At 34.7% G+C, this 23,152-nt stretch overlaps 1 protein-coding gene and 1 long non-coding RNA gene across 2 annotated transcripts; one reads left to right on the top strand and one right to left on the bottom strand.

The window, feature by feature from the left end:
- Nucleotides 1-3,390: 3,390 nt before the first annotated feature.
- On the bottom strand, nt 3,391-5,994 carry LOC128221100 (uncharacterized). Its single transcript, XR_008258889.1, has 3 exons — nt 5,925-5,994; nt 4,441-4,543; nt 3,391-3,542 (listed from the first exon to the last, which is right to left on the bottom strand). It is a non-coding gene; the product is annotated as an uncharacterized LOC128221100 (long non-coding RNA).
- Nucleotides 5,995-14,217: 8,223 nt separating this feature from the next.
- LOC128221442 (uncharacterized) lies at nt 14,218-15,547 on the top strand. Its single transcript, XM_052930050.1, has 2 exons — nt 14,218-14,631; nt 15,128-15,547. The coding sequence occupies exons 1-2, from the start codon at nt 14,437-14,439 to the stop codon at nt 15,545-15,547; spliced, it is 615 nt and encodes a 204-aa protein (XP_052786010.1). The 5' UTR covers nt 14,218-14,436.
- Nucleotides 15,548-23,152: the final 7,605 nt, after the last annotated feature.

Genomic DNA, 23,152 nt, shown 5'->3' with positions numbered 1-23,152 from the left:
ACCGACCCATAACTCATGTCCAACATCTTGCATATTTCATAAAGAGTGACTCGACGATCAGCGTCAACGATGTTTTTCACGGCCTCGACGTCACACTCTGTAGTTTGTGAAACCGGTCGCCCAGACCTCACGTCGTCACAAATGCTTTGCCACCCCTCACTGAACCGCTTGTGCCACTTGTAAACGAGCATTCGCTTCACTTGAGTTTCACTCGATGCTTCATTCATCAGTTTAAGTGTTTGCGATGGAGTTTTCCCTAGGTTCACACAGAACTGTATCACTGCCCGTTTTATCAAACAAAATTTAACTATACCGTTCAAGCTAAAATGTTTCCTTTGAAATAAACAAACAAACGCACTGACTTAAAACTTGACTTCATCACACGTTTTTAACGTCACGTCAATTGTGCAAACCTTCGCGCCGTTTAATTGCTTTCAATGTGAGTGGTCAACAAAACAAGATATTGTCATGCGTTATTTTAGCAACTGCGGAGGAATGCGCGACCACCTGTTTCCATAGTGATCACTACGTTGTCGTTATAACATGCTTTACGATGAAACTCGCATTCTTAATTTCAAATTACCTGATTATTATTGTATGAAAGTTTAAAAGATATGCTGCATATTGTTTTCATTTAATCAAGCTTTTCCACGAAATTCTGGCTATGCCCTCGTATATAAATCTCTTATAAATTTGCCAAATAAAATTCAACATGGGTAAACAATTATAAAAAATAACGTATTTTATGTATTGCAACATATTTATAAAAAAATAGTCACTTGAATCAAATGAACATTTTCAATGTACTTTCTTTCTCGTGGAAAGTGGACATTTCATCTTACTCCAACAAGTGTGGGGTATGGTTGACTCTCTTCGTGACTGAAATCATTTTTTTAAACACTTGATGCATTTCAAATGTAGTCCATATAAACATCCCCTTCAGATTTTTTGACGATTGCATTTCCATGGGAGATCACTGCGTAGGATAAACATACAAGTGTTGTTTAGCCACACTGTGGTTTCAATTATGTCAGGGGCGTAGCTACCCCTCTATTCATGTGGATTCATAAATGTGCTGGGGGTTCGGGGCAAACTTGAAAAATTTGAAAACCATGGTGCAATCTAGTGCATTCTGGGCGTTCCGATGTGCATTATTTAGTACTGGAAAATAACCAGTTTTAGATTCATGTAGTCAAGTTCGCATACTGCAACTTTGGTTTTTTTGTCAGAATCATGTGGATTCAGCCGCGTATTCACGTATAGGCGGCTACACGCCTGTATGTTGTGCATATGAATGTATAATTTGGTTTAAATGATGCATCCTTAATATAACACCTCCTTGCTGCTACACCAATAGAAACTTCATGGGATGTTAATAGTAAAAGAACTAGCACTGACGTTCCCATTTTTGTCTGGGTCATTTAAATAATAGCAAACAATTTACAAGATAAACAAACTAAATTTGTTTTGACTTCTTTAATGAATTATATAAAAACATTGTACAAACATATCATGACACTTTTAAACAATAAGTATGGTTGTCAATTAAACAGTATGCTAGCTTTAAAAATTTAGGCAAACCATTGGAATTTTACAGCGGTCTTAAAAGGTGTATTTAAAGCTGCAATCTCACCGATTGATCGTTTTGACTACCGGTACTCTTTTATTGTTTGTCTATAAATGGACAATTTTTTTGCATAAATGTCTAGACCCAATTTTAAGTGATATAAGACTGCTGAAAAAAGATCAGATTGCAGTTTATCATATTTATGTTAAAAAATGATGTTTTGCTAAAAGCATTACGAACAATTTAATGTTAATGAAATTTTCGGCAGTTTTACCAAACATTTCTGATTGGTTCTATTGTGAATTATCTAATATGACTGAATTAAAGGAATGATAACCTAATCAGCAGATTTTGAGACAATTTTGTGTCTTAACTGACAATCTATAAGAGTGCAGCTTTAAGTGTTGATCTAAAGCTTCATATACACATTGTTATATTGTCAATAACTGTTTAAAAGGTCTCATGTACTAAATAATATAATAATTTTCATACAATATCTAAAATTGATCAAAATAAATAAAGTACCATTATACCTATTTCTTAATAGTGCCGTTTCTCATCTGACAATACCATTCAAAGCCATCATTTCAACTATGAATTTATTTTTAACTTTCAACTTTTCTATAGCATATGCAACAAAATATACCAAAAATACAAGCCATGAACAATATGATTGTTCAACTTGCATTATCTTTGACCTTTTGAAATGACCATTTTCCAGTTTTGTCTATTTGTAAGTTATGCCCTGAGGAATAAAGTATGACTGTATGAATCATAAAAAAGGAATAAAAACACTAAAAATATGCCCCAACCCCTGTAATTTCTAATACAGTAGTAAAATCAAGAAATTAAACATTTAGAGCTGCACTCCCACAGTTATACCGTTTTCACAACTTTTTTGTTTTGGAATGAGCATTTTTTGGCGTAATTATCTGCAAACCAATGATAAAAGATTGCTGACAAAAGATCAGATCACAGATTTCATATTTCCGTTAGAAAATTAATGTTACTAACGGTTTAAGAAAAGTGCATAAAACATCAATTTTTTAACTTAAATAGAAAAATCTACCATTTAATTTTTCGCAAAAATTGGATGGTTCCAATCCAAGACATAAAATGAGAAAAGTTGTCAAAACGTCCAAAATGTGAGAGTGCAGCTTTAACGTTTGAAAGTAACTCTGTTTGCCTCGTGCCCCTAAACAGGGTTTAATTATATTATATATCCCTGTATATTTGATTGTATGATTGCAGTAATGGATACTGGTCTAATTATCTTCTGACAATTTTTCACCAATTTTAAAGAAACAGAAAACACATATTAAGCTCATATAACGCTGTACAATTTAATCTCATTCATTAGGTTGAGAAAAATTCCCTAAAAATAATAATTGTGGAAACATATCTTATTTAAATACATACAGGAAATGGCGACATCATTTACCCATTAGTATGAAAAATGCAGTTTCCTGATATTTGAATAGCGGTTCTTTATTTAAGCATCTCAATTCATTCAAAATACACATAGTATGTATTAAGTTTCAAAGGAAACCAAATCATTTTAACGATTGTTTTCACAAACTTCTTTTCCTAGTTTCAACTTTTGAGACTTTTTGATGAGCCTGCACCTTCCCCCTCTTATGCTGTGGCTTCAAGCAATAAAGCTACCAGCTCAAGTTGCACAACTGGTGAACAAGACTGCTGATAGTCGACAAACTGCACACTTGATGCCATGATAAATTATGTCCATCGACTTCCAGAATGAAGAAATGACGCAGCACAGAATTGATTTCAATTGGACCTTTCTGTACTTTCATCACCTTGTTGTAGTCAAAGACTATATCTAAGTGTGCAGTGCGGGATCTTGAGAAGCCTTCTGCTCCTCTGATGAAGTAAGTTTGGCAGAGTGTGAAACTCCTGTCTACTCATATGCCTGGACACCTGTGATCTATGTCTTCTTGTGTGTGCCAACCATCACCTGAATTTTTTTTAGAGGAAGTTAGTGCTTGATTACAAGTCAATGTGACAAAACAAGGTCTTTCATTTATGCCACCAAGAACTAGTATTCCAAGTTTCATAACTCGTATGTTAATTAACTCAAAGCAATTGAGCAGAAACTGTTTGGTAATTAATTTTAAGTCACTGCTTCCACTTATACTATCAGTAATATTGAACGTAAACCGACTGACCCAAATGCTATTCTAAATATCTTTTATGTGCAGAAACCTAAATCCTATTGACACAAAAGTAATCCAATTGTATGTCTTCACAAAACATTCTACAACAATATTTGTCAATTTACCTCAAAGATTGATTATTGTTTTTTAGTCAGACAAACACAGAGATGGCCCTATATCGCTCACTTGATTTGAGAAAGGATTCTAACTTAGTTATTGTTTGGACACTTACTGAACACTTTTGGTCTGACTTTATAATGCAGCTGGTGAAAATATTAAAAGTCCCTGTATAATGGGCTTACAAAAACATGAAGAAAAAAATGTATTTGTTTAAAAATTACAAAGGGCCATAACTCTTACAATATTTAAGTTTGTATTTAGCAGAATAAAAAGCTTTTCCTAAAATACAACCTTAAAACTATATTTACAAGTAAAACAAAAAATGCAAACATGTTTTTTGTATCTGGTTTTTGAGAGAGAATGATCAGAAGAAAACATCACATATTCACAATCATATTAAAAAATTATTTAGTCTTTTTTAAAAAATTATATTCTATTTCAAAAACACTGCAAAAGACAAGACACTTACGTTTCAATTTCTTGATTTAATACATTGATGATTATCAATTCTTATGAAGCGAGATGGGTCTTACACTGTAACCGGTGCAACCTGCATGTTCTTAGTTGCTCAGTTATTACCTTTCTTGAAATTCTCCTCTTGATCTGAGCCACGCCAAAATGATGGGAGATGCTTTTGTTTTTCCATTGAAATGTATAGCACCTCTGTGTTTCTGTTTGTCTCCTGAAATAGTAAAAGTTTATTTATAATAATAACAATAATAATAATCAGTGACTTTTATTGAAATTATTTTCACAGATTGTGCCTTGCACATTGGGGAACAAAGTTGACTTCTGAGGAGAAGATTTTTCCATATAGACATATAGGAAAAAATAGCTCCGCACCCTGGAGCAATGTTTTTTATGAATCAATATCCGGTGAAGAAAATTCATACAGGGTATTGAAACATTTTTTGCTTCAAATGAAGACTTTTAACAAAGATAACTTAACTAGCTCTTCATCATATTAAATAACTAGAAATGTGTCCATAGGACACGGATGCCCCCAATTCGATTTTTTGTCACAGAAAATAAGCCATAATGATTATTCAGGATAATCTCAAGTCTTTTTTTGCAAATAAAGGGCCGTAACTCCTAAATGACAAAAGCGATTTCCATGGCTATCGAACTTGATCAAGATATTATGGTCACAATCATGTATGTAAAGTTTGGTGAGGATTGGACACATACTTTTCAAGAATTAGATTGGAAACATATATTTTTGAAGTATTTTTGGCAAAAAGGGCCGTTACTCCTAAATGACTGAAGCGATTTCCATGACTATCGAACTTGATCAAGATATTATGGTCACAAAAATGTGTTTAAAGTTTGGTGAGGATTGGACAAACAGTTTTCAAGAATTAGATCGGAAACAATCTTCGGGACGTACGTACGTACGTACAGACAGACAGACAGACGTACGTACGGACAAGGGCAACCCTATATGCCGCCACTTTGTGGGGGCATAAAAATTAACACAGTCTATGACGCACACAGAGCCCCACATTTGATCTTTTACCATAGTTTGATTGAGAGTTAAGTTTCACATCGACAAGTCTTTACAGGTCTATTAAAGCTGCACTCTCACAGATTGAACATTTTGAAAAAGGTTATAATTTTTATCTTGGAATGAACCAATTTATGCGAAAATGCATGGAAACCTGTGATATAAGACTGCTGACAAAAAATGTCTTTGAATTCCCATCAAACATGTCCAAACCAAATTCAAACTTTGGGTAATCACTGTCATTCACGATGAAATTCAGCACTTCTTGCCCAGTATATATACGTTTACTTTAAGTAGAAGGCAAATTAAAACAAACACATTTGTCCGAAAATTAATCAAACTTTAAATGGGATTTGTTCACGTAATTTTCAAGAATCAGGAAGTGAAATAAATGTTCTCATGTTGCCAATTTAGTCTCGATCATCTAGACGCTTGTATCCGGATCTATATCGTTCTTTGACTCTAATTAGAGTGGCTGCATGATTGAGACTAGCCGGTTCTTCGATAATTGTTACGATCGAACAGTGGTTGAAAATGTAAAGTGAGACCAGTTTTTTACCTGTTATTGAACAAACTGTTATGTTGGCAGGACTGTCCTCCTCAGCAATGCAAAGAACAGCAATGACTGGCTGGCATTCTGTAAAATGGCGATTTAAACATTATGTCCAATTAAAACTGTCCCATTCTAAACAATCCATCAGCAATATATATAAATGAGCTGCGCCATGTGGAAATGTGTCTTGGGAAGTTGACATCATTCCATGTAATGATGTCATAAAGATGAGCAGAAGATATTACTTACTATGCAGTAAAAGTTCTTACTTTAACAGTAAAGATATCTTTTTTGAGAAAATTAATCAAAGTGAGCTCTTTTATGTTATGTTTCTACAGTACCGTAAGTCTTGTACACATCTATGTTACATATATAAATAATAAAAAGGAATAAAATGACGAGTTGTGTACACACTAATTCCTCCTTATGTACTGTGTAACTCAAGAAAAACAATCCATAATACTAGTAAATCTCTAGAATTCCCTTACTTTTCTCGCTGTACAAAAATGAATGAGGAGTTGCAAACAAGCAGGGCCATAAAACTTTTGCTATTTAAACTGTACCACAACAGCAATTTAAAGACAGTGATACTCATTGATGGAATAGGCACTTAGACAGCTACATTTTCTGAGAAATGGAAATCAGACTAAATTCTCCAGAGATAATTTATAGCTTTATTTGAAATAAAGAACATGTTACAGTGTTTGTGTTAAACTTGTAACTTATCCCTGATTTAACACAATCATTACCTTCAAAATGGTGATAAAATAAAAACAAATATACCTTATTAAACACTGTTTACTATCACATCTGTAACCCCCCCCTTCCCCCTTCTTACATACTTAAGTGGCTCTTACCAAAGTAAAGAATGAAAGGTCCACAAGGCCAATTATAATTATACTAATTTGATTTTAAATCACCCAAAAGGCTTTCTACACATAATGGTTCCTTAATTTAAATCTAGCCTCCAAAGTTGTGATTTCATTGAAAGACTTGAGATACCTTATTTAAAAAAAATGACGAAAGGAAAGCTTAAACGCAGAAGTCTGGACGGGTATACGAGCCTGGAAATAAATACACAAAAGCTCACCATGCTGCTAAGGATTCTCATATAATTCCCGGCCCAAGTTCAGCTGGAGATGTTGATTCCACACGGCTGGATAACCGGCCCAGTGCACCCAAGCTTCACCATGGGCAGTATCTGCAAGAGGAGGGTGTATATCTGGGAAAACGCATTTATAATCAATTTGCGAAAGTTCTTATCCGCCATAAGTAGTGAACATGTATGTGGCTTATAGATCATCTGAAATGAAGTTTAATAAAGGAGACAAGATTCGGTCTGGTATCTAAACCTGGATTTTGATGCTGAAATTGTAAGTTTTGTTCAAATGAAGTATAAACTTAAAGTAAGTACAGAGATATCTTGAAGCCCAGATTTATCACTTACCTGAAGTTTGTAGGGCTACAATTGAGAGCTTTGCTGTAAACTGCAGGAACTGTCCCCATGAGCCTTTTGTCTGTAAGGGGAATGGTGGCTTAGGTGATTGGTGGTACCACTCTGCATTTCTTATCCACACACAACACAGTGTATCTGAAAATGACAGAGAATGGCCATGCACTTATGAAAGCTATGCTAGAAATACGCAGTTATGAGTGTATCATTTGACATTTCCACACAGAAATTGTGAGGCCACCAATACAGCAGTACCGACATCAATGACGAAAACATATATATATATATCTGTCATGGAGCTGTGCTGGTTCTGTGGCGTCAAAACCACTGCAACTTGGCAATTCACTAGAAACATCTTTTCAGAAAAAAGAAACAACCAATACAGGGTAGCCTTTGTCACCCAGTGAACACCCAAAGCATCTTGTTACTTTGAGCATCTATTTACTTAGAAGTACAATGTAGCGTCATTAAGATCTCAATTAACAAAAAGTGTATCTGAAAGCTTTAAATACTGAACAAAGTGTAACTTTGAGGCGGTCTGCGAGCAAATACTTTCAAGAGCAGAAATCTCCCAGAAGTTTGAAAAAGATTATGCAAAGCTCTAGCTTGATGATTTTGGCCCAATTTCAAATGGTTACTCAGTAACACGACGGCGTAAATTTAATCAAACATCAATATAGTTACACAGGAAAATAAGAAATAGCTTTAAACTCCCTCACATTCATGGCAGAGTGCCCTAAATGGATGATCTGATCCCAGCCAACAGATCAGCGAAACACGAATTGTATTGCGTGTCGGGGGGGGGGGGGGGACGGGACGGGGGTCCCATGGATATCTTGACGCAACTTACCATAGCCGCCTTGCGTTTTTGTTCACAAAGCCAGCACACACAGTTCATTCTCAGTTTGCATGTTGTGTACTGAAAAGTTCAAGCTTTCCATGACACTCGCAATAAAACTATCCATGAATTAAAACAAATTAACAAATAACTACCAGGTAATTATGGAAATATAAATGTCATTTTTTACTTAAATTAATGATAAATACAACTTATGTTGCAGTCAAACTGGATAAAATATCAGGAAAATGTGTCCTGTTCCAAAAAGTGTGTTTTGAAGTTGCAGACAATAGTCCAAAGGCCAAGAATTTAAGTGTTCAGATAGGGGCAGGCAAATCTTAAAAAAAAATGTCAAAATTTTAAAACTTAAATAAAACTAAAATTATACAAACCTTATATAAATCATGTGTAAACTTGAAAATACATACAAGAATACAATGTACACATAATCAAATGCTACCTGAGAGAATCATTTTTTTCAAGAACTACTTGAACGGGTACTGCAACCCGCAAGCCTTTCGTTGTCGGCCGACACCTTTAAACCTCTTTCCCACACATTAATTAAACACGTCTTATGTTTCGTCAGTGCCGGTTTTGATGACCAGTATAAATCCAAAAGCAGTTTTTCTGCCAAAATGTACCCAAATGATTTGGATGTATGCTTAACAAGAAAGTGCAGTGTACACAATCAAATGAAGTATTTAGTGTTCCAGAAATAATGAGCAATCTGAAATCTGACCCCTTACATTCCTTTAATATTCACAAAGTGTTAAGTTCTTGTGTTTGTTATCTTTTTATGATTCAATTGGTAAAAAAATGGTGCAAATGTGAGAAGCCCTGAAGAAGAAAACTGATATTTTAATAGAAATAGTGATGAAATCACTGACATTATGTTTACTTAGCAACTAAAGCAACAGACCAACCAGACCTACCAGTATGCTTATCTATATTTAACTGCTAAATTTTAAAAACCCAAAACATACAGATAAGATATGTGGCGCAGTTGTTTACATTGTGTGATTTAAATGCATATATTTTTGTTGGTGATTAGTTTAAATCCAACTGAAGCGATCTCTTATCAATATAAACCTTAGTTCATCCAACAAATTAAATATTTGAATGTTAGAAGATTTGTTTTCATAAGATCAGCAATAATGTATTTTCTTTAATTGTCTCAATGAAAAATGTAATGTTCAAGTTTATAGGCACTGTTTTATCTGAGAATTTCCCTGGGTGTGAACCGCTTACTGTGTCCAAGTTATCCAAGACATTACTACAATATGGGCAATTTGCTCTGCCATTTTTATAGATAATTGTGTATTCCAAAGGTATTCTTTTGGTACATTGAACTCACAACAATATTCGAACTCCTGACGTCCAGCACCGCTGTCAGATTATCTAATCCAGCCACTATGCCATTGCATGCTCTTTACTGAACGAAAGATAAATGAATACTCACAATTTTGAACAGTATTTTTTTGGTCACAGAATTTAGAAAATTTGTTACCTGATGATCCTGTAAATTTTGTGTGGATAGACTAAATACTGTTCGAATTTAGCAAATCAAAACTAACATTTTGGGTTTATTCAGTGTAGACCCTAACATATCAATTTTGATTTATAAGTATGTAGGTTTGTTCAAAAGCTCAGTACAGTTTACTTTACTTGTTAAGTTATCCAATTTCTGTAAATAAATATTACTTAACTTGACTATAAAATACTGTAGGGGGGCGTGTCGTAAAGTTAAGAAAAAATCCAAATAATTCAACAGTCAACTGCAGCATGGGCCCCCAAGGTCCTGCTAATAGCGGGGACTTTGACTTTCGGTCCAGCCAATCCCAGGTAAAATTCCCGCTCTGCACAGACAAACAGCTGGTAAAAGCCCTCTCAAATGAATTATGGTCATTTTGTAACCGCTCATTGTTGGTCATTTCGTAACCATTGTGTTAGTCAATTCGTAACCGTTAAGAAATCGAATGGTCATATCTTAACCGTTGACTCCTATAATTATGAGGAATTAATTTAATACCATTTGAATTTACAAAATAAGTTTACTGTAAGTATAAAACATAAAAATAACAACATAAACAAAGTTAAATCTAGTAGTTGTATTCCTTCTTTATTCCTAATAGTGTAGTGCGATTAGCCAATAAACTCTGAAACTATGACAAATAGAAACATTCACACTAGCCATTTTTTTATGTTGCGAAGGAAATATTATAAGTAGGCTGAATATTAAATGTAATAGTTTTTTAATTCATAGATGTTCTACCATTGAGAGGAATTGTGACCTTAAGCCAATACTTTTTAAATATATAGACCATATAACTTTAGAATTTCATTTTTTTTAAATTGCATAGAAGTATTGTAAAATGTAGTGAGCTTGCCGAATGAGAGTATGTGCTTTTTATATGCTTATTGTATTAAAAATGTGCCGATATGTTTAATTTTGTATCTTGTTATTGGTAATTAATACCATAACTAATAATTTTAGGCTGTTTTTTGTCGGTTTCTGATATAAAGTATGCAAAATATGGATCAATTGAGAAAAGAACAGAACAAAATTTTGTTCGTTTTAAACAATTCAAACAAATATAGTCAATGAAATAGATCAAGAATGATCATTGATGTAAACGTAATTTTACTCAAAAATACATCGCAATCAGTCTCAAATTATTGTTTATAAGTAAGCAAAATGTAATAAAATAATTGACATATTTTGGTAGTATAACAAATCATGTCTAATTTAGCATGATATATATATATATATATATATATATATATATATATATATATATATATATATATATATATATATATATATATATATCTAATAACTATTGAGTAACATAAATTATTGGCTTGCTACTAGTGAGAATTTGAGTAATGTCTCCCAATTGGTGTCTTGGTTGCTGTGCCATATACATCCAGGTTCGAACAATACACTTAACGAGGTGCTAAGTGTACTATTTATCACGTTGTTAAATGGTGGTTACCATATGAGCAATTGATTTCTGGACGGTTACGAATTGACTAACAGAATGGTTACGAAATAACCAAGATTCAGCAGTTACGAAATGGTAAGGTTACGAAATGACCAGATCCCCGTCAAATGCCCCTGGGGACATCCTAGGTTAGGCCCATTCCCTGTTTTCTGCGCAAAAACCAATAACACCGCATTCACTCAGCACTGCCGGTCCACCTGGAAGGTAAAAACATGGCCCATTTCCCCTGCTATCCCCGGTATAGACAATACCTGGGGGCCATGGTTACAATTGACTGGTGCATATTACTGTGGCAGAATAAGGGAAATATTTTATTGTTGCATTTATTATCAAATATGAGAATTTAAGACACATGCAAAAAGCCACAATACGAATTGGTGATAGTGTTTGTTCTGTTCTGCTATTCAAAGGTGATTAGAATGACTAATGACATGACAATGACAAACAAAATGTAAGGCATTTGTATCCTTTCGTCTTTTATTTATTAAAATCTGAGACGTGAAGGGAGCAAATCCCTTTTAAGATTGGAACATACCAAATAATAATAAGCGACGATGTAGTGGTAAACCAAGCTTGCTAGAAATCAATCGAGTTTCTCCAAAATACAAGCAAAAATTACACCGGATGTTGATACTAGTGATTTAGTTTCGGATGAACAAAATCCGGATAAATTATTTGCTTTTCATCCAAAGGGTTGACGATTTATACTACTGCACAAAAGTCATAAAAAATAAACGAAAAAAACGTTGAATATGTATTTTAAACACTTATCAACTTACCATTCTCTTTCCGTAAGAGCGGTCGGTGGAATTACCAAAAAACCGAAAATCCCCGTAAATACCGAAAATCCCTTCCATTCTCTGAGGTATATAGCGTTTTCTTTAATACGCCCGGATTTACTACTTTATTGTGTTCGAATGTTGTATGCCGTAATTGTTGGAGGTTGGAGAGGGGTGGGGAAGCCTGGGGAGGGTGGGGATGGGGGTCGTGGTGACTAAAACCCGGGACCACCTTTCATTTTCAAAAGTTCGTACAAAAGAAGAGTATGCGAGGAGGTTCTTACGCCGTTCCTTCAAAACTGCATTGTGTTTTAGTGGGTTGTATGCTGTATATCTTGGTGGTTGGAGAGGGGTGGGGGAGTCGGAGTAATTGGGGTGGGGCAGGGAGTGATTAAACCCCGGGAACCCCATTCATATTTCTAAGTACATACACAAGAGTATGCAGTATGGTTTAAAACTGTATTGTGTTTAAGTGGGTTGTATGTCGTGGTTGAGGTTGGTTGGAGAGTGGTGGGGGAGTCGGAGGAGGGGGTGGTGGCTACGAAGAAGTCTCAAATACTACTTTCACATATCTCATTTCAAATTGTAGAGGTAAGGGAGGGTAGGGTCGTACCTTACCGTATACAAAAAAGTATGCGAGGGTGTGTACGCCGATATTTAATACTTCATTTTGGTCGTCCTGTATGCCAAAGTTGTTGGTGGGTGGAGGGGTGTGTGGAAGTCGGACGAGGGGGATGGCTAAATCCCGGGAAGTCCTTTTAATTTCATATATGTTAATGTTTTAACGACTAGTTCAATATCACATTTCATTGTGTTTGGTTGCTATTCGTATTTTAAGTATATCGTATATTGAATGTTTTAAAGGTGTATTATTTGTTATTGATATTTCCTGTAATAAGTTATCCGTTTATTTCGTTGTAAAGCGCATTTGAACGTGTGGTTAAAAATGGTGCTGTATAAGTTAATCGATAAATAATAATTGCGTATTGTGAACAAGTTGTGTGTCGAGAAAGGTGAATAATTGGTATCAAGCGGGAGTTGATTATATTACAAGTCAAAGTCAAACACGGTTTATTCTCTCATACCATAAACATGGCAAATGAGGTCCTATACAAAACATATATACATGGCGGCAGATATAATGTAAATTTCTAACTACAATTCATATGATACCCAATACGAGTATCGGACGGTCATTTACATGAAGCCAGAAAACATTATAGTCAAATCACAATGAATAAGGTTGTATCAATAGTAGAAATATTACCTTTGAATCACTTGTACATAAGAAAAAGAATATCTAACAATTGTGTGCCTAATTTATACAATTGTTCTTATGTGTATCATAACGATTTGTATGTGTCTCAACTGTTATGTGGAATCGCTTGGTATGTTTCATTGCACAATCTCGCGAAGAAAGAAATGCAAATTGCACACTTTCACATAAATACCATCACTGTACCTAAATAAGAATCATCAACATATTTTAACATTTGTCATGACAATGATAGGAAAGTGTATTTAATGAATAAAGGCTTAATATAAGATTTAATATCATAAAGCATACTATTTAAATTCATACATGAAATATTCGTCTCAATATCGATATGGACATGTCATTGTGAGATATTGGTCCATGTCCGTTACCTATCAGTAATGACACCCCGCTGTGACAGATTCTTATCGTGCGGTCAGTACTTGGAACCATGCTGTCACTGATGACTATAATACGATGTGTATTGAACCCCAATGGCGGTCAGGTTCAAAACGGGATGCTCCTGTGAACCAGAAATTAAATCTTGTATTTACACAAAGGAGTATTTGAAGATAAACTTTAAATATTCACTTATAATTATAATAGTTTTGTTCATCCTCACCTGATGTGAATATTTTTTTGAATGTATTTATGATTCTATTTCATATTATGTATAACCTATGTCATACCATGTGTTTGTTTATTTATTATTCATTTGTGGTTAAGAAGATGATGTACGTTGTACAAGTCTTAATAAAATATCTGTTCTGTTTTATTTACACGAAGGTAACAAGTAAGAGTACGCGGTGTATGAGAGAAACATCTGAAGTCGGAATATTTATTTCTTAATGCAATGCAGTTTAAGAGTACATTGCACGTCAGTGTTTCTATTTATATATATATGTATGTTTTATCAATTATATTCGTATTGTTCTTGGTATAATAATAGTACAATATAGATTTAGTGAATACATTTTAGGAAAAGCGTTGTAAGCATTTGCTTTTAAAAAGAAAGGCGAGGAATATTTGGGGAATAGTTGAAAGCGAATATGGATTTTAAAATTGGCTAATTAAAGTCGGAACACCTTGAGAACGTGATATGTTAAATTTCACGTGTTTGGTAAAAGGGTGTGAATTCGCAGTACCTAATGAAAGCGCTTGTTGATATATCAAAGTTAGAACCGTGTAATGAGTGTTTGTAGCAGAATTAACACCTTGGCATGGCTTGAGCACAATCGTCAGATTGTCAGTATATATAAAGGTGTGTTCAAATATATTGCATGTATGTTGTGTTCACTCTTGTTATTAAAAATGAAGAAAGTTGCAATTTTCGGGGACAGTCACGTCTGGCGACTAGACGCATTCTGCAATGAGGACCTCAAGGTGCGTTGTTTTTTCATGTTCACTCACTATGTACAGTAAAACCTAACTTCCTATTTAGTTAGCTTACATCGGCGATTTATACGTGTTTGTTTCTAGTTGTCATATAACGACATGCCAATATACTCGTACTAAAAAGTTTTAGGATGGTCAATCTGTGAGAGTGCAGCTTGTAGACTTTTTGTAAACACCTACTGTCACGATTTAATGACTCAACCTAATTAAGCGTACTAAATATTAGGTCTGAATGTACAATGATATATTATGTATTCATATGTGATGTTTAAGCACTTTGCACACTGTGAAATGTTACAGTCATAAGTTGTGTAGTAATTCTATAATTGAAAGGCCGCATATATATTCTGTTTTGTATATATTATGTTTTACTTCAATTGAATATATACGGATGACAATTAGGTGCAATGAGGTGATAATTGAAAAGAATATTACAAAGGCAACGACTGTGAAGCCATTTACAATATTAAATGTATTCTTTTAGGTGCCTATGGAGGTGCGTTTCTTTGGTGCGGGCGGGATGAAAGCTTCCAAACCCAAACCAGGACTTTTGAAACAGGTGAAGATGTACGGGGCGGACTTGGTGGTAGTGAGTTTGGGCGGCAATGATATCACAACTACATCCGTACCGAAGGACATAGTGGCGGCCGTACTTCACATTGCCCAGGACTTCATTGACAGTGGTGTATCTACCATCCTGGTGTTGGAGATTGGGGAGCGTGGAGCATTCCGGGACGGGTTGGGGTACAGGTCTTTTGCAAGCCAGCGCGCACGAATTAACCAGTTGCTGGGGAAGAGAGAGCTCGTTGAAGTTTTGCGGCTTCCCCACATACGTTTTCCAGCCGAGTTCATGCGAGACAAAGTACATTTAAATGAGAAGGGACTGAAAAAGTTGTTTTTATAGAATTAGGTCGGCAGTGTGCCGGTACATGTAATTGTGCTCGTTTCATTCGTCAATAATGTTAATTTGTATCTGTTCATGTGTTCAGCATAATAAACATTGCAGGATGAAGTTTGTCTTCATTTATTGTACTTTTGCCACTGACTACAGTCAAAGCAGGTGTGCGTGCGTGCATGCGTGCTTGCGTGCGTGCGAATCCAATTTGCGATTTTTTCTAGCCAAGCGTAATCACAAAGAAGAATGGTAGTAGCAGTTCACTGCCACTAAACCGATACACATTCCCTGCAATGTGTTGTTTTCTAAGACAGTTATATGAGCTGAAATTAAATCATGATGATTAAGAATGGGCGAATTGAGTGTATAATCCAGCTATTACTCAAAACAAGATGACGTGTCACCAGTGTACAAATAATATGAAAGAACATTGGGGAATATAGAAATGTATTTGTACAGTTCCTGAAGTATGCGACCATTAAGGTAGCACACCCCTAATAAAACCTCCACTCGATACTCAATGCTTTAGCCTGTAGTGTTAAGCACAGGGACTAAGAATATTTTGAGGGTTTCATGATAATGGTTCGAATCCAGCCAGAAGCACATTGCAATATTTTTTATTTATTTTTTTTGGTTTCATTACCTAACATTTCTATACAAAAGTTCAAATTGTATTTTAATTAAAAGTAATGAGATAGATGTTTACACATATTAATATATTAGCATCTGTGACGTTTTTTAACTCGCAATTACGGCTGAAATAGATGTTTGGGATTTACCAACTTAATTTGTTAAGAATGAGACGGTTTAACATTTCGATATTTTGGCATAATGTTCTCAGAAGACAATTCTTAATACTAAACTACAGGAGTATTTCAAGATAGTGTTGTTTTTGTATATATGTTAATATTATATGTAATGTGTGTCACCTTTTGTTCTCTAACTTGTGCAGATTTTCTATTGTGGTTAGCCGACTGTTTGATAAAGTAAAGCATCGCTACTTGCTAAGTAAGACAAGATTTCACAGATTGTAACAACTGTAAAAAATTACGAAAAGATGTATATGGTATTATAATTTAATTTAAATTATTTTTCAAGAATTAGCTCATTTAGGACTTTTAATGCTCACTGCAAATTCACATTCAGTTACCAATCAGTTCACATTAAAGTCGGTGACAGTAGCACATGATTTTGTAATGTTTTATTTGTACTGTATCAGATATTGTGTGCAATGAGTTGATGTTGATTATTCTATGCAATATTTTTTTCGTGGTCACTTTGTTATATTTATAATCTATGCAATCTATTTATGCATGTACGCCGATGTTTTCATTCGGAGCACCTTGGCCATTTCCTACGAAAACAACCTCAAATGTCTATGAACGGTTTACAAAGTAAGAAATCGGTACACTTTAACTACGCCGCACGCAAGTAGATCGCGTTGTACATTGAATTAAGCAGCTGTACTTATGTTTGCAATTTTATAAAATTAACGGGCAACTATTTTCAACTTAAATCTACACATTTTTTTCATTATATAATGTAGAATTTACGGACCTTCTTAACTGAGGTTGTTCTCGAAAAAATGGAGCTCAACATGAATACTTCTATGCAACCATTATTTATGTCCATGTCATGCTTGTGTTGTTGTGATATTTGCCACATTTTACCAAACTTAATCTATTGGTGTATAATTTCGCGTTTCTTTTGCCCAGTTTATTTCCATCTTTTCAACTGTCAGTTGGTCCCCGTTTTTTACTGTTTGTAGAAATTGTGTAACCTACACTTGTGTTCACAGTCAGTTAAGGGCGCTGTATGAAATGCAGATAACTTTTCAAAATCCTTCTTTAAAATGAAAATAATACAACAAAATAATTCACACAGCTACCACCGATTAAAACAAATATAGATGAAAGCAAAATGGCAAAGAAATTAAAAAAACATACATTTAAATCCAGTCAGCGGACATTTAAATATATTAAAGACCTATGTCATGTATCAGTTTGTCTAGCTGTGCTTCGAAAACGCCTTAATTGTGCTTCTCAGTTGTGTTGTAATTATGTGTGTTAATTGTTTCGATATATATATATAAGATCACCGGATATGGCGCTCGGTAAGACCAGAACATTCGTTATGTACAGGAACATCTAGATTAATTGAAACTACGTAAATGCTGATGTCGTTGCCTTCATCATGTCCAGCTTGAAAATTACCAAACGAAAATTTCCCATTATATGGAGTAACATCAAATTCATGCATAGGCGCATTCAATTGTTTGTTGTGGATTTACTGTGCGCCATTGTCCGGTACAAATTTTTTTTGTCATTTTAGATGTTATGTGTTTTATTGTATGTCTTTTTGTTCATATAATGTGTTTTTGAATTGTGTAACATTTTGTATCATTTTTGCTCGTGCCATGCTGTGTCTACTCTGGAAAACATGTCATACCCTTTGAAGTGCTTGCGCGTGAGTTTGTTGCTGCAGAGACCCGCCGTGAATCCCATTGTAGGGAAACTTCAGTCGCACTGAGGTGGCATATCTCTCAGCGCAACTCGCGTCGCAAGTGCAACTACTCCTTTTTCCAAATTGCGTTAACCTTTTGTCGTCGTCGAAAACCATCCGCCAATAATAAGCAATAATAGCGGCTAGCTGATGTCAACATGCACTTTTATGTCAAACGATATACATGGTAAATTCAATTTTGGGGTGTACCATTTATGTCAGAGCTAGACAATCGGTGAAACCCATTTAAGCTCGTGAGTTTGTTGCTGCAGAGACCCGCCGTGAATCCCATTGTAGGGAAACTTCAGTCTCACTGAGGTGGTATATCTCTCAGCGCAACTCACGTCGCAAATGCAATTACTCCTTTTGTAAACGGCCAGCAATAAATACGGTTAGCTGATGTCGACTACATTTACTGGGATGGATTATTCCTTAATCATCGCTTTATGATAAAATATTTCTCTATATCGCATCAACAACAAATAAATAAAAATAGTTCAGGAAACGTTCATGAAGAGTTCGAACTTGCTCGACAACATGACATGTTACAGGCATATTTTCCTCGCGTTTCGCTTTCGAGTCTTTGAGGTACGCATGAAGTAACAACTGTACTTAAAAAATGAAAAAAGGGTGCTTATGTTTTCAGTTTATGTCCCCCTTTAGGGAAAGCTGAGACATATGCATTGACGTGACATTCAACAGTACTGCCAACAATGTCACACCATTATACCTATCTTTCTAGCCATGGGTTCTTTGTATGCTTTGATTGATAATTGACAGTCATTATACAACTGTTTTGTCAACTCAGTTTTACATCTTGTACATATGTTTTATTTATTTTGTTTTATACACTGACTGTTCAGGCTATCATATGTGTATTTAACTTCTATTATTATACATGCTTTACATTTGCCACAACCCTTGCGCGTTAGTGCTACATTGCTGCTGAAGAGACCCATTACATAGCTCTCTTACGTGGACTTAAAACATTGCATGTCTGTATGATTACTAACCCATTTAAATGCTGGTATGCCTTTATGTGAATAGTTCTAAAACGGGATATTAAGGTTTATAGAAAAATGTTTGTGAGCTAGATAGGTCTATATAACAAACAAGGTACAGTTCACGAGTACTGTCATAGTGGCAAGACGGTTGTTAATTACCTTTAATTCGAACATATCACTTTACGGTCATTCCCGTGAATGTTTCGGCAACCTAACTGTTTTCGCAGAATAGGATGATTATTTCAAAATAAGTATCGATTTCTTTCGGGATTAATTGATGAATATTTTTAACATTGCATAAGCAGTCCGTCTTAAAATAATACGAAATGAAAGTCCATAAGGAAGGGAGGTTATTTGCAATTAGACCAATTTTTTATGATTTTTTGAAGATGCTGTTGCATTTCAATGTTCTCTGAAGCTGTAGTACGTAACAAATTAGGAATGTGTTGAAACTTCTTCAACTAAATGAGGGTAGGTTTTGGGTGGGGGTGGGGGATGGGCCATGACGAGAGCGCCTCCTCGTGGTGTGGCCTGAATATGGCACGGTGAATGAACAATCTGTTTTTCATCTAAATTAGGAAAAAAAAATATATATAATACAAATCTTTGGTCCAATTCAAGTCCACATTCATCCTGCCATAACTGAACGCTCTCATATGGTCGAAAATTAGCAATATCACTTCGCTTAAGATCATCCTCTTTCATATAATATACCTCTTCGGGACATATGGCATTATAATAACCGCCTACTCAGCCCCCGAAGGTGAACAGACCTCGGCTTACGCCTCGGTCCATATACACCTTCGATGGGTAAATGGCCTGTCCTTATTATGTCATATGGCCCTCAGTGGTGTATTATATTAAATTTCTTTAATATCGTAAACACTGACGTGCAACGTACTCTTGAACTGCATTACACTAAGAAATAAATATTCAGACTTCCGATGTTTATTTCATACACCGCGTACTCTTACTTGTTACCTCCGTGTAAATACAAGATTTAATTTCTGGTTCACAGGAGCATTCCGTTTTGAACCAGAACGCCATTGATTGGGGTTCAATACACATCGTATTATAGTCATCAGTGACAGCATGGTTCCAGGTACTGACCGCACGATAAGAATCTGTCACAGCGGGGTGTCATTACTGATAGATATCAGACATGGACCAATATCTCACAATGGCATGTCCATATCGATATTGAGACGAGTATTGCATGTAAGTATTTAAACGGTATGCTTTACGATATAAAATATTAGATTATGCTTTTATTCATTAATAACACTTTCCTATCATGACCAATGTTAATATGATGTTGATGATTCGTATTTAGGTGCAGTGATGGTATTTAAGTGAAATTGTACAATTTGCATTTCTTTCTTCACGAGATTGTGCAATGAAACATACCAAGCGATTCCACATAACAGTTGAGACACATACAATTCGTTATGATACACATAAGGACAATTGTATAATCAACTCCCGCTTGATACCAGTTATTCACCTTTCTCGACACACAACTTGTTCACAATACACAATTAATTATTATTTATTGATTAACTTATACAGCACCATTTCTATATACACGTTCAAAGGCGCTTTCAACAATATAAACTAATTACAAGCAATATCAATACAAAAGCTATTAAACAATCAATGTACGACATATTAAAAATCAGAAAATCAATAAAAAAAATATAATGTGATATCAATTGAATTACTAGTTTGAAGTTGAAACATTAAATATCAATATCTACGATAACAAAATAACTCCAGCCCATGTAAAGTACACAACTTCTGTGTATCTTTATTACCGTCTGCTGTCTTATCAGATCACACATTTAAGTGTCTTGCTGTGCGGTGTCATCCAATACAGTACAATTTTCATAAACGAAACTGAATGAATAAATCTTGTTATCATACTTCGTTGGTTTTGATTACGCTTAAGTCACCCCAACACCCCTCCACCGACTCCCCTTCCCCTCTCTACAACCAACTATGGCATACAAGCGATGACACTAATAATAAGTAATTACTCCCGGCGTACAAACCACCTAACACACTCGATGTAAAATGAAAGGGGGTCCCGGGTTTTAGTCACCACGACCCCCATCCTCACCCTCCCTAGGCTTCCCCACCCCTCTCCAACCTCCAACAATTACGGCATACAACATTCGAACACAATAAAGTAGTATATCCGGGCGTATTAAAGAAAACGCTATATACCTCAGAGAATGGAAGGGATTTTCGGTATTTACGGGGATTTTCGGGTTTTCGGTAATTCCACCGACCCCCGTAAGAGATGAACGCCATACTGCATAATTGCACGGAGATGGTACCACGGAGATACCCGAAAATTTCCGTTATATTCCGGAAAGTTAAATTTCTGTATACTTGAAAATTTGGATGCTGATGGTACACGAAATATCGAATTTCCTTATTTCTGTTTTTTTTATGGAATGAAACTTCGGGATAATATACAATAGGCTTTAAATAAAGTAAAACAAATAAAAAATGCTTAGTATATAGCTATTTTTGACCAAAATTATGATTTTTTCCCTGGTCGCCTTAATAGCTATTTTTATGGATACACAAATATACGCACACAAAAGTTTAAGAATATTTTTTTTAATATTAAAAGAGAATAAGATTTAAAACAATGAAATGATCTCGTAAATAAACATTCAAGCTTATCAACTTACTGTTAATGGACATTTTTATTGACATTTGATACATCAAATCTTAACTGAAAATATTAAGGAGACCAATTTTTGTCGCCTTAATCCAGCGGTCCCCATAATGCCTAGATTAATATATATATGGTCACCTTAATATCTGTAGTAGATATATATATATATATATATATATATATATATATATATATATATATATATATATATATATATTGTGATACTGTGTGCAAAACTTTTGGAGTCAAATCCTAAATTGCCATTTTGGAGTATATATCAAATGTAAGAAGTGAAAACAATTATTATACAGTTTATTCAAACACAAAGTAATTATTCATTTTGTTTTTGTCTGCATACATGCATTATACCTTTTAACAAACAATTTTTTTCTTATTTTTTCCAATAATTTTGTCTTATATACTTGTCAAAAAATTCCATTTAAGTAACTTACAGGTAACCATACTTATTGTTATAACATACAGTTTCAGTCATAATATTGCAGAAATGAGCTGCAGTAAGATTAGATAACCATATCAAAGTTAACAAAGTTAAATTGAAATTTTATCAGTTTTTTTTTAAAGTGTTATAAGGGCCTGCAAACCCCTGGCCACAGTTATGAAAAAGGTAGAACTAAGAAATAGATTGGCAACCTCCTGCCTTCATAGAATTAAAAGCTTAAGACAGTCAAATATTTATTTTGTTTTGATAACTTTATATGAACATGATTATAAATACACACAGGCTTTACATATTCGGCACTTGAAACCTAATAGTACTTCAATTAAACATTATACAATGTTCCTTACATTTTCTGTAACATTCAAAATGTTAAAATTCTTCACAGCTAAATGAAGGGTGTACTATTGACACACGGAAACCTGTCTCTTTTCTGTGGCTCCCTGTCTTTCTTTAACCTGGCTAAACCCCTAAGAGGTTTGTTTACATAGTTATAGTAAATATCAGTAAGTTTCTAATTCCTGGAGTTTTCTCATACTGAGAAATAATGTTAATACTTATTTCTGAATGACAAACACTAGTCCAAACAAACAGCTCTAAAAGTTAATTAACAGGTTGTACAGTTTGTTCAATGCTTTGGTTGAGACTGTCAATGGCACACTGTCTTTTTAAATGTCAAATCTGCTGTATTATCTGATCTTGTCATGTTAATACCACTGCCATTCAAGATCCATCCCCTTGATGCAGATTTCGGAAAGGAGTTCAGGTAACACAACTACTCTGGTTTTCATCAAGGTAAACTACACCATATCCGATGCAACACACCTGCACTGCACAAAGCCTGTTTGCTGAAAGTATGAATTGATAGAAATTATGTCTAGTTCAGTCATATTTTGACATCACAATAAAGCACACAAAAAACAAGCTTATATAAAGATTTAGATATCATACTAGTGTTTTGA

Source organism: Mya arenaria, chromosome 16 (genome assembly GCF_026914265.1).
Source record: "Mya arenaria isolate MELC-2E11 chromosome 16, ASM2691426v1".
NCBI lineage: Eukaryota > Metazoa > Mollusca > Bivalvia > Myida > Myidae > Mya > Mya arenaria.
Note: the sequence above shows the minus strand (reverse complement) of the source record. Positions and strands in the feature narration are given on the sequence as shown.

Bases quoted from the DNA above. Each gene is read 5' to 3' on its own strand.
- LOC128221442 (XM_052930050.1), top strand. From the start codon at position 14,437: ATGAGTGTTTGTAGCAGAATTAACACCTTGGCATGGCTTGAGCACAAT. The intron at 14,632-15,127 runs GTGCGTTGTTTT...GTATTCTTTTAG, and splicing joins TCTGCAATGAGGACCTCAAG to GTGCCTATGGAGGTGCGTTT.